We start from the raw sequence: 15,243 nt of genomic DNA, 5'->3' as shown, positions 1-15,243 counted from the left end.
ACATTAGTATTTATTGAGAAGTTAAGGCAGTTTTTGCTTCCAAGTTATTGCTCTTTAAGTACACCAGCTAGAGTTCGTTTTAAGTATTTCTGAGTAAGCATGATGATGGAGGCCAGTGGTTCCAAAAAATCAACGTGCAGATTCACCCAAGGAGCAGACTAAAAACATAGATGAACAGACAACACCCCTGGAAATGCCAACCTTACAGGTCTAAGGTGGTAACTAACAATATAGTCCTCTCTCAGTTATCCACAGGGACTGGTTCCAAGACTCGCTGTGCTACCAAAATTGAGAGATGCTCAGACCCTACAGTCAACCCTCCATACCTGTGGTCCCGCACCTTCAGATTAAACCAACCTCAGATATGTAGTATTGTATGGACTTAGTGGGAGAAAAAAACACATATAAGAGGACCTGAGCAGGTCAAACTTATATTGTTCAAGGGTCAGCTATATGTATTTTTATTAAAGTGACCAAATGATTCTGATGCAGCCACCCCAGAGGCATGCCTGTGAGAACAATTAGACTAGACTACTGGTTTATCAAAAAAAAAAAAATCTTAACTTATTGACTGAAAGCCTCATACAGAATCTAATAGTTAGAACAGATAACGTGGAATTCTTTAGCTAAAGCAGGGAGTGGGGTGAGGGACTAACCATGAATTAAGAAAAATTCATTTCTTTCTTTAGACTCTTTACTATGCCAATATACTAAGTAACTTAGGTAGCTTAAACAGCAAAGTAAGATTCCCAGAGTATCTCTGAATTCTTCAGGCTTGCTCTTTCCTTACTAAAATTTCCTTCTTTGTTGTAACAGATGACTTGCCCATGTTCATTAGGGAATTTTTTGAGGACCAATTTTACTTGATCTAAAAAACTAGATATCCTTAAAACATTTTCAATAATTTAGTTAGGAATATTAGAATCAGTGAGTCTGACCGTTCATACCAACGCAAGACTTTCTCCTGGAAAAGTAAATGAAAGATGAATCTGGAGAAGTTACCTGTAATGGCTCTTGAAGAAAATCACTTTGATTGGATAGATTCTGTTCTGTAGATGCTGTAGAGAGTGAAATCAACAGTAAACTACTGAGGGAAGAGAAAACTTTATGCATTAAAAACTGGATGGAAACTAAAGTTTATATTTTATAAAACCAAGCAGTAGCTAGAAGAACTGGGTCTCAAGTCCCTTCTATTAGAGCTTTAAAAAGTTAGAGAGGATTATAGAGAAAAAGCATCCTAGTTCCATTTGTGGTATTTAATAATGTTTTATGGTTAAATGGACAAAAGCAGCATTTCAAGTCTTCTAAAAGAAAAGAACTGTGACTTTTTAAAAACCAGTGCTGTAATCTGGAAGATAAAATCTGAGCTATCATGAGCAGTAATTAGCTGATATACTATGAATTACAAGTTTCAAAATAAGTCCTTGCGGCGGTCATCTGTCTCTTCATTTTTTTTCTCTTTGATCATGTAAATTAAACATACTTTTCAATTACATAGTTTCAGTTTGATTTGTTCTTGTTAATGTCTTCACTTTTATTAATTACTCTCTCTTCCTTCTCCTTACCCGACCCAGGAATTACAGCACCAGTCTTCTGGTTGGTGTATACTGCTTACTATAGCTGAACTATGGCTTTGATCATGTCATTCCACTCCTAAGATAAACTAATGCAGAACAAAAAGCCTGAAGTCTGAAGTGTCAGACCAGATTCAGATTAACCAGTGTTGGTGCAGTGTTAATCAGTTCGGTCAGTTTAGTTCAGTCACTCAGTTGTATCCGGCTCTTTGCAACCCCATGGACTACAGCACACCAGGCCTCCCTGTTCATCATTCATCATCAACTCCCAGAGTTTACTCAAACTCATATCCACTAAGTTGGTGATGCCATCCAACCATCTCATCCTCTGTTGTCCCCTTCTCCTCCCACCTTCAATCTTTCCCAGCAAAAGGGTCTTTTCCAATGAGTCAGTTCTTCACATCATGTGGCCAAAGTATTGAAGTTTCAGCTTCAATACCAGTCCTTTCAATGAATATTCAGGACTGATTTCCTCTGGATGGACTGGTTGGATCTCCTTGAAGTCCAAGGGACTCTCAAGAGTCTTTTCCAAAACCACAGTTCAAAAGCATCAATTCTTCTGCGCTCAGCTTTCTTTATAGTCCAACTCTCACATCCATACATGACTACTGGAAAAACCATAGCCTTGACTAGATGGACCTCTGTGGGTAAAGTAATGTCTCTGCTTTTTAATATGCTGTTTTGCTTGGTCATAACTTTTCTTCCAAGGAGTAAGCGTCTTTTAATTTCATGGCTGCAGTCACCATCTGCGATATTGGAGCCCCAAAAAACAATGTCTGTCACTGTTTCCATTGTTTCCCCATCTATTTGCCATGAAGTGATGGGACCAGATGCCATGATCTAATTTTCCAGAAAGCTGAGCTTTAAGCCAACTTTTTCACTCTCCATTTTCACTTTCATCAAGAGGCTCTTTAGTTCTTCTTAGCTTTCTGCCATAATGGTGGTGTCATATGCATATCTGAGGTAACTGACATTTCTCCCAGCAATATTGATTCCAACCTGTGCTTCATCCAGCCCAGTGTTTCTCATGATGTACTCTGCATATAAGTTAAATAAGCAGGGTGACAATATACAGCCTTGACATACTACTTTTCCTATTTGGAACCAGTCTGTTGTTCCATGTCCAGTTCTAACTGTTGCTTCCTGACCTGCATACAGATTTCTCAAGAGGCAGGTCAGGTGGCCTGGTATTCCCATCTCTAAGAATTTTCCACAGTTTGTGGTGATCCACACAGTCAAAGGCTTTGGCATAGTCAATAAAGCAGAAATAGATGTTTTTCTGGAACTCTCTTGCTTTTTCAGTGATCCAGTGGATATTGGCAATTTGATCTCTGGTTCCTCTTTTTCTAAATCCAGCTTGAACATCTGGAAGTTCACAGTTCACGTACTGTTGAAACCTGGCTTGGAGAATTTTGAGCATTACTTTACTAGTGTGAGAGATGAGTGCAATTGTGTGGTAGTTTGAGCATTCTTTGGCATTGCCTTTCTTTGGGATTAGAATGAAAACTGACCTTTTCCAGTCCTGTGTTAATCAGTGTTAAGCACTGCACTAAATACCACTGATATAATTTCACTCACAGGATGCAAAAGCCTCAACACTAGATGTACAGAGTTGAAAGGAGTCAAGCAAGTCAAGAGAAAAATTATTTATAAAAGAAACAATTGGAACAAACAGCTGTAGGTATAACAAGTCTTAAGAATGAGGACATACCTACTGGGCTACCTGGAGTAGCTGAAGGCGGCTGTGACGATGGAATTGCACTTGAAGGTTTGTCAAAATCCAGAATAGATTCCTAAAGATAAGATTTTAAATAATGAGTGGAAACAAAGACCACCGTTTGTTGGTAAACCTATTACCATTAAATTATTTATGATGTTGTCATAAACCTCTGCTTATTAGCTATAGGAATTTATCTAATAACTATCTAAGATGTTAATAACTTAAGTCTTTTAGGAGAAGAAATTAAAAGTAAATCTAAAGTAACTGTCAAACCTTAAGACCATCAAGTATTAAAATTCTAATAGTAATTCTAAGGCCAAGTTAGGAAAACTCCTCACTTTAAGGTTTAAACATAAACATTAATCCTAGCATAGACTGAGCCCTCATTTTTATCATAACCAATGAGAAGTTCTAATTATTTTATTTCAACCACTAAACTAACTCATGCTCTTAGACACTTTCATGACAACAAGCCATTCTCTTCTCCCATATGCCTAACTTGGTTATCCCAGAAATATTTCCAACATTTTGAGTACTTAACTTACACACTTGTAGTGATCATTTTAGGTTCTTTATTTATCATCAAATAATCTGAAGAAGTAAGCAATTCCCTCACTTAATAAAAAAGTAGAAGGTTAAAAAAAAAGTAGAAGGTTGGGAGTTTGTTAGATTATATAACTGGTAATTGGCAGAAGTGGATTTAAATGTAGGTCTAACTCCAAAGCAAGATCTTTTTACTATTAACACACAAAAATCTCTATTTGCCTACTTCCTAGCTCAATAATATCACAATATTTTGAAATTCTGCATGTGTTTGTATAACACAATTTTACATTTAACTATTGACTTAACTCATACAAATGAAATATAAACTCTTTGAGGACAATAAATGTCATGATTATTTACACACAATGGCATCTATCAAATACCAAGCATAGTACAGGTTCTCCCAGTCTGAGTAGAAACTACTAATGAGCTATAGCAGCAATATCATTTGAGCACTTTAAGCTTCTTACATGTTTAATTCATTTCATTACTCACAACAAACAGGAACAGGAACTATTATCCTCATTTTTTTTTTCAAAAAAGAAACTGAGGCAGAAAGTTAAGTAACTTGCCTAAACTCTCAGAGTGAGCAAGTGGCAGAGCTGAGATTTGTACTCATTCTGAACACCAGAATATATGCTCTTAACGACTTCATTTAATGCTTCAGACCAGAAGCTAGTAGCCCCATAACTAGCATTTAAGATTCACTTAATAATGACTCATACTTGCATAAAGTTACAAGTTCCTTGAATCTGGGTCATCAGATCCTGCAGTTTTTCTTTCCTCAATACTGGATCCTTTGGAAGGGTAGAGGAAGAACCTACAGGCTGATGCATAGGCTTAGGCACCTACAAGATAAACCCATAATGTGTAAGAGTGAAGTTCAAATTCAACAGCTTGATTCAGGAAACTTAGCTTATCACTGCATTTTAATGTAATCAAAACACATAGCAGTGTTCACTTATAGGTTTATCTCAGGTAAAGAATTTCCACATAAATGCCTCTTCTAAGTAATTTAAACAAACTTTAAATGTTTCCCCCTTCAGTACAACTTTAATGGGAACTGTTGCTAATCATCATCTTTTTAAAAGGAAGGCCAATAACAGCAGAACTTCCTTGATAAAAAGTTCTTTCATTGTGGACATCGGTTACCTTATGTCCTCCACAAGATGCCACTGCCTACAATATAAAACACCTCAATGACGTTTTTCCAAGGAAAAAAGTTACTATCACATTAATTATATATCCCATTTTTAATATATATCTGATTTCAGAGACATTAAGGTATAAAAATGTATACACATATATCCTAGAGTTTAGGATTGTTGTATTTTGTTATATTTTATTATATATTGTTATATTTTGTTATATATATCTGATTTCAGCGACATTAAGGTATAAAAATGTATACACATATATCCTAGAGTTTAGGATTGTTATATTTTGTTATATTTTGTTATATTTTATTATATATTGTTATATTTTGTTATATATACATTGTTATATTTTGTTATAAAGTAAGTATACTTTGGCGGGGCTACTGTTGTTTAGAATGTGGTCCCCCTCCAGCTATATTTCTTAAGATTGCTGAAACAGACCTCATGTTTATGGTTATTTCTTACAGGTATCAGCAAACCAATCCCTACCAGCTCCTCCTCTCCACCTTCTAATTCACTAAGAAATCACACAGCTAAGCTACATCAACAACGTCATAAAATAATAGTTAATAGACCCTAAGGAAATATATGAAAGGCTCTTTTAGGAGAAAAGTATGAACTTTGGTGATTTATTTCATGTATCTAGTCTTTTGTCTTTGAACTCTTTTTTGCCCTTGACTGTACTTAGTCATATTAAATAAAGACAGTGGAGATTGCAATACAGATAGAGGCACGCACTCACTGAGAGACCCTGTAACTTCAATATGACGATGTCTGTGCCATAAGGTACAATAAATGAGTTCTGACCTTTACAATTAAACACTCTTGATTTTAAATACTATTCAACAAACAGCAGAGTATCAATATTTCCTATGGTCAAGGCTCAGCACTGTTATACCTACTGGAATTTTTAACTGTGTTTTTTGAGCAACTTTATTGAAGTATTAAATTTGGTTTATAAATTTCCCAAAATATTGATAGCTATCCTGTTAAAATTACTGTCATATCATATCTGGTTAGTGAAATAAGGCTATCAATCTTCTGCAGGGTCAGGATGAAGCTAAAATTACATTACCACTTAAAGAGGAAGAAAGGAAAATAAAAGGAGACAAATATCTCTAAAATTCTCTTCCCAAAAGGTAGAATTGAGGCAGGCATAATTTATAAAATGCAGTGATCTGAATTCCCTAAACAAAATGTTTTCTGCCCCCTCACTTTTTAATTGAAGTATAGTTGATTTATGATATACAGTATCATGTTAGTTTCAGGTGTACACCACAGTGATTCCATTTTTTATACATGTATGTGTGCGCATTCTTTTTCAGAGTCTTTTCCTTTATAGGTTATTAAAAACTATTGAGTACAGTTCCCTGTGCAACATACAAAAATAATCTTCAAACTGTTAAAGGACCAAAGATATATGGTCCTCAATACATCTGGGTTCGATCCCTAGGTTAGGAAGATCCCCTGGAGAAGGAAATTGTAATCCACTCCAGCATTCTTGCCTTGGGAAACCCCATGGACAGAGGAGCCTATTGGGCTAGCCCATGGGGTTGCGAGGAGTCGGACATGACTGAGCAACTAACACTTTCACTTCTGGCTAAAATGTCATGGAAGTTCAGGAACACTACGAGATGGACATGGAGAACACTGGGAGGGTAGTGAGTTCACACTTCTTAGCAAACAAGGTGATAACAAGTCTTCAACAAGCCTGCACTGAAATAGTGGTAAATAACTTCTAATAAAAGACAAGACTAACTAGCACTGTATCTAAGGATTATTCATTATAAGCCTTATATTACTGGCATGAGTTATTTATTATTAACAGAATGAGGCCTCATATTTGAACCAAATCTCATACTCCAAAACTTAATTATAGAATGGTAAATACCTATACTTTTCATCTGCAGAAAATTTTTATTTTGAAACAGAAACAGACAACTAATCCAGCTCCCTCCCCAAGCACTAATCTTCAGAAACAGAACATGAAAGATTCCTGTTTCTTCTCCTGTCCATTTGTTCCTTATTCAAAGAGGACAAGCTAATTGAATGACTATAAGTCAGTGAAAGAGAAGGAAGAGAATACAGAAAAATGTAACTTGCATCAGAAAAAGGTCTCCCACCTTTTGATATGCATTTACATATCTCACTTCACATTATAGTCTTCTCTGAACTATCATTATTTTGATGTCATATCATGTCATTAAAATTTGAGCATTAAAACATTATTTTCTAATTGTAGAAATTTCACTTCAGGTTAAGCACAAAAGACAGACTAAGTGCTTCGATTTTCTAGGAAAAACAAACTATGCATTAAAGGGTTAAGTGAAATACTTTATATATTAATATGGGTTTTACTGATTTTTTTCTAATGAGAAATTTTAAATTATCAGTATCACAAATCTCTATTTATGCCTACAATGACAGGAACAGACTGATACAAATCAACTCACATCTTTGGATTCTGTATTAAACTTCCTGGGAAGGAGCTGGTCATTTGGTATGAGGCTTGCTGCAGCTACTCCCCAGGACTTTGGAGAAATCTGTGATTGTGGTGTTAAAGGATGTTTCTGACTCTCAACATTGTTTTCCCAGGATTTTGGAGTCTCTGGATGTCTTGAATCCTGTTCTTCACACGTGGGAGAGGTCCATGACTTGGTGATGTCCTGGTCACTCTGCACAGATGGTGTCCAAGACTTTGACGTTTGCTTCTTTGGCTCTTGTTCTTTCTGTGGCTGAACTGGCCAAGGCTTCAGTGTTTCCTGCTTCTTCTGTTCCTCTTGAATGTACCCTGGTTTGGATTTGGAAGCTTCCTGCTTCCACTGGCCAGGAGTTGGTTTGGTTTTGGAGACATCCTGCTTCTTCTGCTCTTCCTGCAGAGTGGACCTGAGTTTTGGAATCTCTTGTTTCCTCTGTTCTAAGGAAACCACAGGCTTTGATACCTCCTGGTGCTTTACAGAAGACTCCCAGGACTTGAAGGTTTCCTGTTTCTTCTCCTGCCCATCTGGTTCAGTAAGCATATCCCAACATTTAGGGAGATTTGGTTTTCTAGCATAATCTGCTTCCCAAGATTGCTCTTCATCTTGTTTACTTGAATAATCTACTTCTGTCATGTAGCGTCTGTTAAGAAACTAAACCAGAGGGAAAACGTGTTCAAGTCAGTTTGTAGACCTTGGGGGCAGTACTAAACTCCTATGTCCACTGGTCTGAACCACTGTGCTAACAGGAAATTTCTGTCCTTAACCTCCTTGAAGAGAGTCTCCTCCTTTTTGGTCCATTCCTTTCCCCTCAATTAACAGAAAGACAAACTTCAAAAGTAGCGATCTACATTTGACTCACCTCAGACTGGTAAGCAGTGCACATCTTGGTGCCACATTTGCTTGACTCAGGCTCTCTTACCAAGGTTATTCTGCCTCTGCCGCCTTTGGGACCACCTGACTCCCTCAAATGTTAAGGCAGAGGATAGTTCAACTACACAAAGTTATTCTCTTTATTCTGAAGCCTTATGTTCCCTGAATTACCAACCTTTTCTTTATTCCCATTATGTATCAATCATACTGTAATTCTGCTTCTTCCATTATTTTCAGCCTCCATGAATTAAAATGTCACTTCAGAAAGAGAACAAATACCCTCTTCTGTTACCAATATGAGTAAATTTTGGCAAGAGCAAAATCCTACTCATCTTTAAATTCCAGTACAGGAGCCAAAAACAGCAACAGCTAACACTTGCAGCTTGTATGCCAGGCCAAAGTGTAAGTAACTTAGAATTTAAGTGAACTCCTTCAAACCTCACAGTAACTATGTAAGGCAGGCATTATCATTATCCCCATTTTGTGCAGGAGAATAACAGACACAGCTGAGCTAGGTAGCTCGCCCAAAGTCACTAAAAAGCTAATAAGCGGCAAGGCCAGGATTCAAGCTTATGCAGTCTAGATCCAGAGCCTCAGTTTTTAACCACAACACTATCCGAAAGTCTCAAAACCCGAAGTTGACTGAAAACCGCCTTTTAGTACTTTACCTCTTGTGGTTGTATCTCTGGTTGTGCCAGTTCCATAAGAGACTCTGAGAAAATAAAAGAAATATTAAATAAATACCAGGTAAACCGTAAGTTTTTAGACTGATTACACTATAATTCATTTAAGAAACAATTTTCAGAAGGGTAATAGAAAAAGGATGGTGCAATTAAGTATATTTATGGAAGAAGTAATTCTCACTATTGGGTGTTGGTCAAAAGCATGTGGGCTGAGGCTAGTTGGAGCTAGTTGCTCTCCTTACTCAAGACAGTTTTCTGAATTCAAGCTGCAGTTACAAACTGATTTCTGACTGAATAGGACTATCTCCCCTTACCCACAAACACCAGCTTCTTTCAAGACAGAGTTATAGCTCTGGTGTCATGAGGTATAAATGAGAAACACTTGAATCTTGCTAGTGGCTACCAGAAAGCTGCTTGGACTACCTCCTTAGAAGTAATATTTCTTTCCAGCCTCAACAATCATTAGTAAACGTGTTACTTACTTAAAGTATTTCTTCTCCAAGAAAAGTAGAATTTTGAAAAATATTTCTTTAACTGATTTTGGCATTTTTTTCCTTTGATCAGTATGTTAACCTTAGATTATTTATATTCTTGGCCTACAGTAGAGTATTGAACTCTACTATAACTTACACTTTAACAGTTTTAAATAGAATGATCCTAATAGTTTAACGAAGAGATTCCTTCAAATTCCATAAATGCCTCATTTTAACAGTATACTCTCTTGTAACAAAGTATACCCTAAAGTTTCTATTGAGATTCACTCTGCCAATCATGGTAGTAAAGCCTAGACATGTTTCCTAAACCTAGGCTTATCCTGGGACTAGTAAAGATTTCTATGCAGGCAGAAAATAAAATTAAAACAAAGCAATCATTTTACAATGACTTGACTCATTTGGTTAAGTGTTAAAAATGCAACCACTATAAAGAATTTCAGAGATCACAACAAACCTGACTCTTTAACAGATTCAGTCTTCAATAATTGTTTTTTCTTCTCCGATTTTATTAGCATTTCTTCCTCCAATGATACCTCTTTTTCCTTAGCATGTTTTGGAACTGGGATACTTTCAAAATAGCCTGAGTTCAGCAATTTAGAGAGTAGATCTTTCATGTGTTTGTCTAACAAAAAGTGACTAAGAGTTAGTTATCACATAGCTGAACAGTTCATGGAAAATTATGTGAAATAGAAATCTTAACGTAGCTTTATCCTGGCTGTATGTCGTTATAACATTTCACACCGGGGATACTTACGGACTGGCCGCGCTACAAAAAGGGAATACGTAGTCCATCACTACCTCACACTGAAGGAATACACATTTTAAGTCAGAATCCCAAAGTTTAGCAAGCCATTTAAGTTTCTCTGGACCTCCATTTCCACCATTTGGAAAATGACTAAAAATCAGAGATTCCAATTGAAGACTCTAGTGTGTCATAAAAAGCACATATTTATTCCCTGAGCTGGGAGAAAATAGAATTTTCCCATCCACCCCTAAGACATCACAATAAGCAATTACTCTACCTTCCCCAAGTAACTATGGCTTTGGAGAAGTAAAATAACACAGTTCCTCAAATATAATCTTTAGAAAAACCTATCTTGGACAATCTCTAAAGAATGTTTAAAGTACAAAATTCCATGATTAAGATTTCACTCTTGAATTATGCTGTATTTCACTCCTACCACATCACCATTTGATAATCAAGAAAAACCTTAAAATGACATTAAAGATCATAAACAGATCTAAAATCTATTTCACTTTTGATAGCCACTAAAAACATAATTCCCAAATAAAGCAGAGTTCTCAAACTTGATTTGGGTCTACTATTCTTTTCAGAGGAATACTATGACACAGATTACCTTTCTTTTAAAATCAACTTTGAGGTAAAATTTACAAGAAACAAAATTCCCATTTTAAGTGTACAGTTTTAGCAGGTATGTAATAGTCATGTTACTTCCACCATAACCACAATATAGACTATTTTAATCAACTCAAAAAGTTCCCTTATTTCCCTTTTATAAACAATCTCTTCCCCCTACTCCCTAACAACCACTGACCCGCTATCATTCACATTATGTCTTTTCTAGAATTTCATATAAATGAAATCATACATTATGCATTCATTTTTTATCTGGCTTCTTTCATTCAGCATAATTTATTTTGAGATTCACACATGCTGCTACAGTATCAATAATTCATTCCTTTTTTACTGCTGAAATGATTTCACTGTATGGATATATCACATTTTGTTTATTAATTATCAGCTGATGTACATCTGGACTGGGTTCAATTTGGGACTGTTCTGAATAAGCTGGTATGAACATTCGTGTACAAGTACTTAAAGGGATGTATGTTTTCAATTCTCTTGGGTACTAGAAGTGTAACTGCTTGGTGATATAGTAAGTATACACAATTTTATAAAAAAACTGACAAACTAGTTTCCAAAGTATTTGTATCACTTTGAATTCTAACCAAGCAATAAATACCTGTGATTTAAATTTGAAAGGACTTAAGAAATTGAGAGTTATTCATACTCAAATATTTTTTAAAAGGAAATAACAAAAATGTTTACCAGCTTCCAGTGAGTTTTCATTATCTTAAACTAGCACACAAAATTATGTACTTCAAGTCCAGACATTTGTACTTGGTCATCTGGTCAAAGCCTACTTACAAAGCCAAAAGGACTCTTTCTCTCCAGATCAATTCCAGATCGGTAGACAACAATGTTTCCATAGACTATGGAGCCAAACCATTCCTATTTTTTTAAGCAGGTCTGGTAAATAAACTTTGATATTAACAATGTGTGGATTTAAGTTTCCTGAACAGAATGGGTACTACCACGCAGAACAGAGAACTGAATCCCAAAATGGTCAAGCACTAGTCTATAGCTCTGTTCCCAAATCATAGTGAATTGCCACTCAAAACTCACCACAGGTTCCATTTTAGTGAGTACAATTAAACAAGAGCTGCTTCTAACAGAACAAAACAAAGCTATCATTCTGCCAATGAATCCAGTATTGTCAGACATGTAAGTTCTGATGGACTGACACAGTTTTGGCCCTTGATATCATACTAAACTCCTAGACATAAAGTTTAGTATTTATTGCATAAGCCCAGAGTAGAGAAAACTCACATGTTGTTCCTACCACTGCTTTCTCACTACCTTCCAAAAGGTCCCAAAAGTACAAGGATGACTGCTCCATCTGGTCTTCAACGCTGACGAGGAAAAGCAGCAGCAGAAAAAGTGGTTTTAGAGGCACATGGAGCAGACCAATTTATACAATATAACCCATCAACAATTAAGACATTCAGTGTTCATTTTGTGTTTTTCTACTCTCTGGAAATAAAAAATTGAAATTTTATAAAAGATGACTAAATGCCCATTTATGGACTTCATATATATAAGCATTTTTCCTTAAAACAACTAAAATAAAGATTTTACCAAATACAGCTATTAAGGAATAGACTCAAAAAGAGTTTAAAGCAATCAATATGGTATCATTCATTACCAAGTATACATCCTAGATAAAAGAACAGTGGATTGGAAATATTAAGAGCTACATCAGACTTTAAAGAGAGCGGCTCATTTTTCAAATTAGGTTTCACTTACATTTCAAATATTAAAGTAAGCTTTATTCCCTGGATCTATCAAAGTGAAGCATTAGAAGGAAGCAACCAAATAGACGATGATGGTGGAGTAGATTATCAGGTAGGAATAAGTAAATAAATAAATATATGGCTATATATAGGTAATTAAAGAGTTTTATAAGGTTTCTTCCTGAACTGATAGGGTAATTTCTAGTAACAGTTGAAACTAACTCTGCTTTTGCATGGCTAACAAACACAGCATTGAAACGACCTGAATCTAACAAATCAAAAGCACAGAGCTCTGCTCAATAGCTGATTTACTCCATATTCCATTTAAGCAAAAACAGCAAATAGATAGCTGTAGAAGAAAAAAATTGAGATGCCTCAATTTGCTGGGGTTTTATTTTAAATTATTAAATTTATTCCTCAGTATTTATTCACAGCAAAAGAAGAACACTAAATAATTCTAACTTTGACAGCTGAGTGATACGGATCAAGTTAAATTTCATTTACCTCCAATTAGGTACAGTAGTAAGGAGGCAAAGACTCTCAGTCATACAACAGTCTGACATAATTACAAAAAAATGTTTAAGAGTATACTAATTAGTATTATGGTTAATACCAGTATAAGGCTAAACTATCAGACATTTTAAAGATCAGTGTTACAATAAAGAAGCAGGTTAATGATACCATTCAAATTCACTTTCCTACTAGATAGTCTATCAACCTTGTGAGAGCCTGGACAGCCAATGTTTCCAATGCTGAATATATACACTGAAAAGCTAAAGTGTCATGTGTCTTATTTTAGGAAAACATTTTTATTAACTTACCTCAGACTTTCATTTCTTTCAGGACAGGTCAGTTTTGAAAATTTAATGAGGTAGTCAAGTTCTTTTAAAGGCAAATACACTGCACCATTCAAGCCCCCTTTGAAGTCTTTCTGGACATGTTCCTGCATCAAGTTCTGTAATACATACTGAACTTGAAGTATAGTGCGAAGCTTTTTCTTTTCAGCCTCAAGTTTTAGCATGTGCTCCCTTCTCTGGGCTTTCTTCTGCGCTTTAAGTAGCTGTTAAAACAAATGTTAATTAAAGTGAGCAACTCTCCACAATCCATATTAGCAATCTATAGTCTGTGCTGTGTGTGTGCTGCTCAGTCGCTTCAGTCATGTCCAGCCCTTTGCTACCCACGGACTGTGGCCCACAAGACTCCTCAGTCCGTGGGATTTTCCCAGGAAGACTACAGTGGGCTGCCATTTCCTACTCCAGTGAATCTTCCTGACCCAGGGATTGAACCCACATCTCTTGCGTCTCCTGCATTGGCAGGTGGATTCTTTACCTCTGTGCTACCTGCAAAGCCTTCCATTAGTCTACAGAAGTCTAATCCCAAAGAGGTGGGACTGGATGATAAATCTCTAACACTGACTGTGAAACTGACAAGATCACCGGGTACTAAGCTGGTTTGTCAGTGGTGCAATAGAGCTGAGGAAGTCCAAATATGTGACTCCCAACTCCAGGCTGAATCCAGTACCTCTATTATCACCATGAGAAGCAAAATATCTATCATTAATGTCCATTTAATCCCAAGGTTTTACTTGTCCATATCATGTATACCAAGCCTTTTTAGGCTAAGTATTTTAAGAAAATGCTTCAGTTTAATTTGGGGGTTATTTTTTTTTTATCTCATTTTCCAGGGGAAGTATATTTAAACTAAAGTGGCTAATTTTCAACCAACCAAAAATGACTGGCTAAAACATGAGGAATTGAAAACCAAACAGAAATAAAATGTCTTACAAATGCCAGAAAAACAGCCACAGCACATAGGGATTTTTTAAGCAAAATTGAGAGATATTTTCAAATGTTGTCAGTCTGGATAGAGCTGTATCTTCCAATATTTAGTTGACAAAATACATATGGAAAATTAGCAGAATGTAAGTTTTCCCTCAAATGAATATGTGTGTATGTATAGTCTGAGTAGCTTAGAGTTTACTCGAAAGGTCACAACTATAATACTTTAAAGTCTGACATAATATGTGGGTCCCAAAAGTGACTGCTCATTTATAAAATACCAATAATAAAAAGTACCATCTATTTCCTCTGAGAAACCTCAACAGTTTTTTCTCCCCATAACTGTTTTTCTGTCTGTAATGTTTCCATCATACTGGATATTCTCCAAGGTATGAAAATTAAGGGAACAGAAAAAAAAAATCCTTTCGATTTTTCCTATAAATTAATTAAAGTACTTTGATTCTGCATCAATATTCAAAACTCTACAAAAAAGATGTTCATAAATCCTAATCAACTAAGATGGTGGTAAAGAAAAAAACCCTCAGGAAAAAGATTCATTATGGCATTATTAATTCCTTTCTACAGGGTATGAATGCCAACTATGACTTGCACTACTACCAGGGATAAGAGACAAGGTTATGCTATGCTATGCTAAGTCACTTCAGTCGTGTCCGACTCTGTGTGACCCCACAGACGGTAGCCTACCAGGCTCCCCCGTCCCTGGGATTCTCCAGGCAAGAACACTGGAGTGGGTTGCCATTTCCTTCTCCAATGCATGAAAGTGAAAAGTGAAAGTGAAGTCGCTCAGTCGTGTCCGACTCTTAGCCACCCCATGGACTGCAGCC

At 36.1% G+C, this 15,243-nt stretch overlaps 1 protein-coding gene across 18 annotated transcripts in view; it reads right to left on the bottom strand.

The window, feature by feature from the left end:
* CAPRIN2 (caprin family member 2) overlaps window positions 1-15,243 on the bottom strand; it is a 42,679-nt gene that overhangs the window by 12,299 nt on the left and 15,137 nt on the right. For 16 of the 18 annotated variants that reach the window (XM_024992582.2, XM_024992586.2, XM_010805376.4 and 13 more), the window contains exons 5-12: window positions 13,442-13,680; window positions 12,157-12,239; window positions 9,979-10,146; window positions 9,016-9,059; window positions 7,451-8,128; window positions 4,566-4,688; window positions 3,286-3,367; window positions 1,003-1,058 (exon numbers count right to left, since the gene is read on the bottom strand). In XM_024992582.2, coding sequence (XP_024848350.1) covers window positions 1,003-1,058; window positions 3,286-3,367; window positions 4,566-4,688; window positions 7,451-8,128; window positions 9,016-9,059; window positions 9,979-10,146; window positions 12,157-12,239; window positions 13,442-13,680 — 1,473 coding nt within the window. The remainder of the gene's footprint in view (window positions 1-1,002; window positions 1,059-3,285; window positions 3,368-4,565; window positions 4,689-7,450; window positions 8,129-9,015; window positions 9,060-9,978; window positions 10,147-12,156; window positions 12,240-13,441; window positions 13,681-15,243) is intronic. The other 2 variants (XM_059887013.1, XM_059887017.1) reach the window with 1 other exon arrangement.

This window comes from Bos taurus, chromosome 5 (assembly GCF_002263795.3).
Source record: "Bos taurus isolate L1 Dominette 01449 registration number 42190680 breed Hereford chromosome 5, ARS-UCD2.0, whole genome shotgun sequence".
In the NCBI taxonomy this organism is placed as follows: domain Eukaryota; kingdom Metazoa; phylum Chordata; class Mammalia; order Artiodactyla; family Bovidae; genus Bos; species Bos taurus.
Note: the sequence above shows the minus strand (reverse complement) of the source record. Positions and strands in the feature narration are given on the sequence as shown.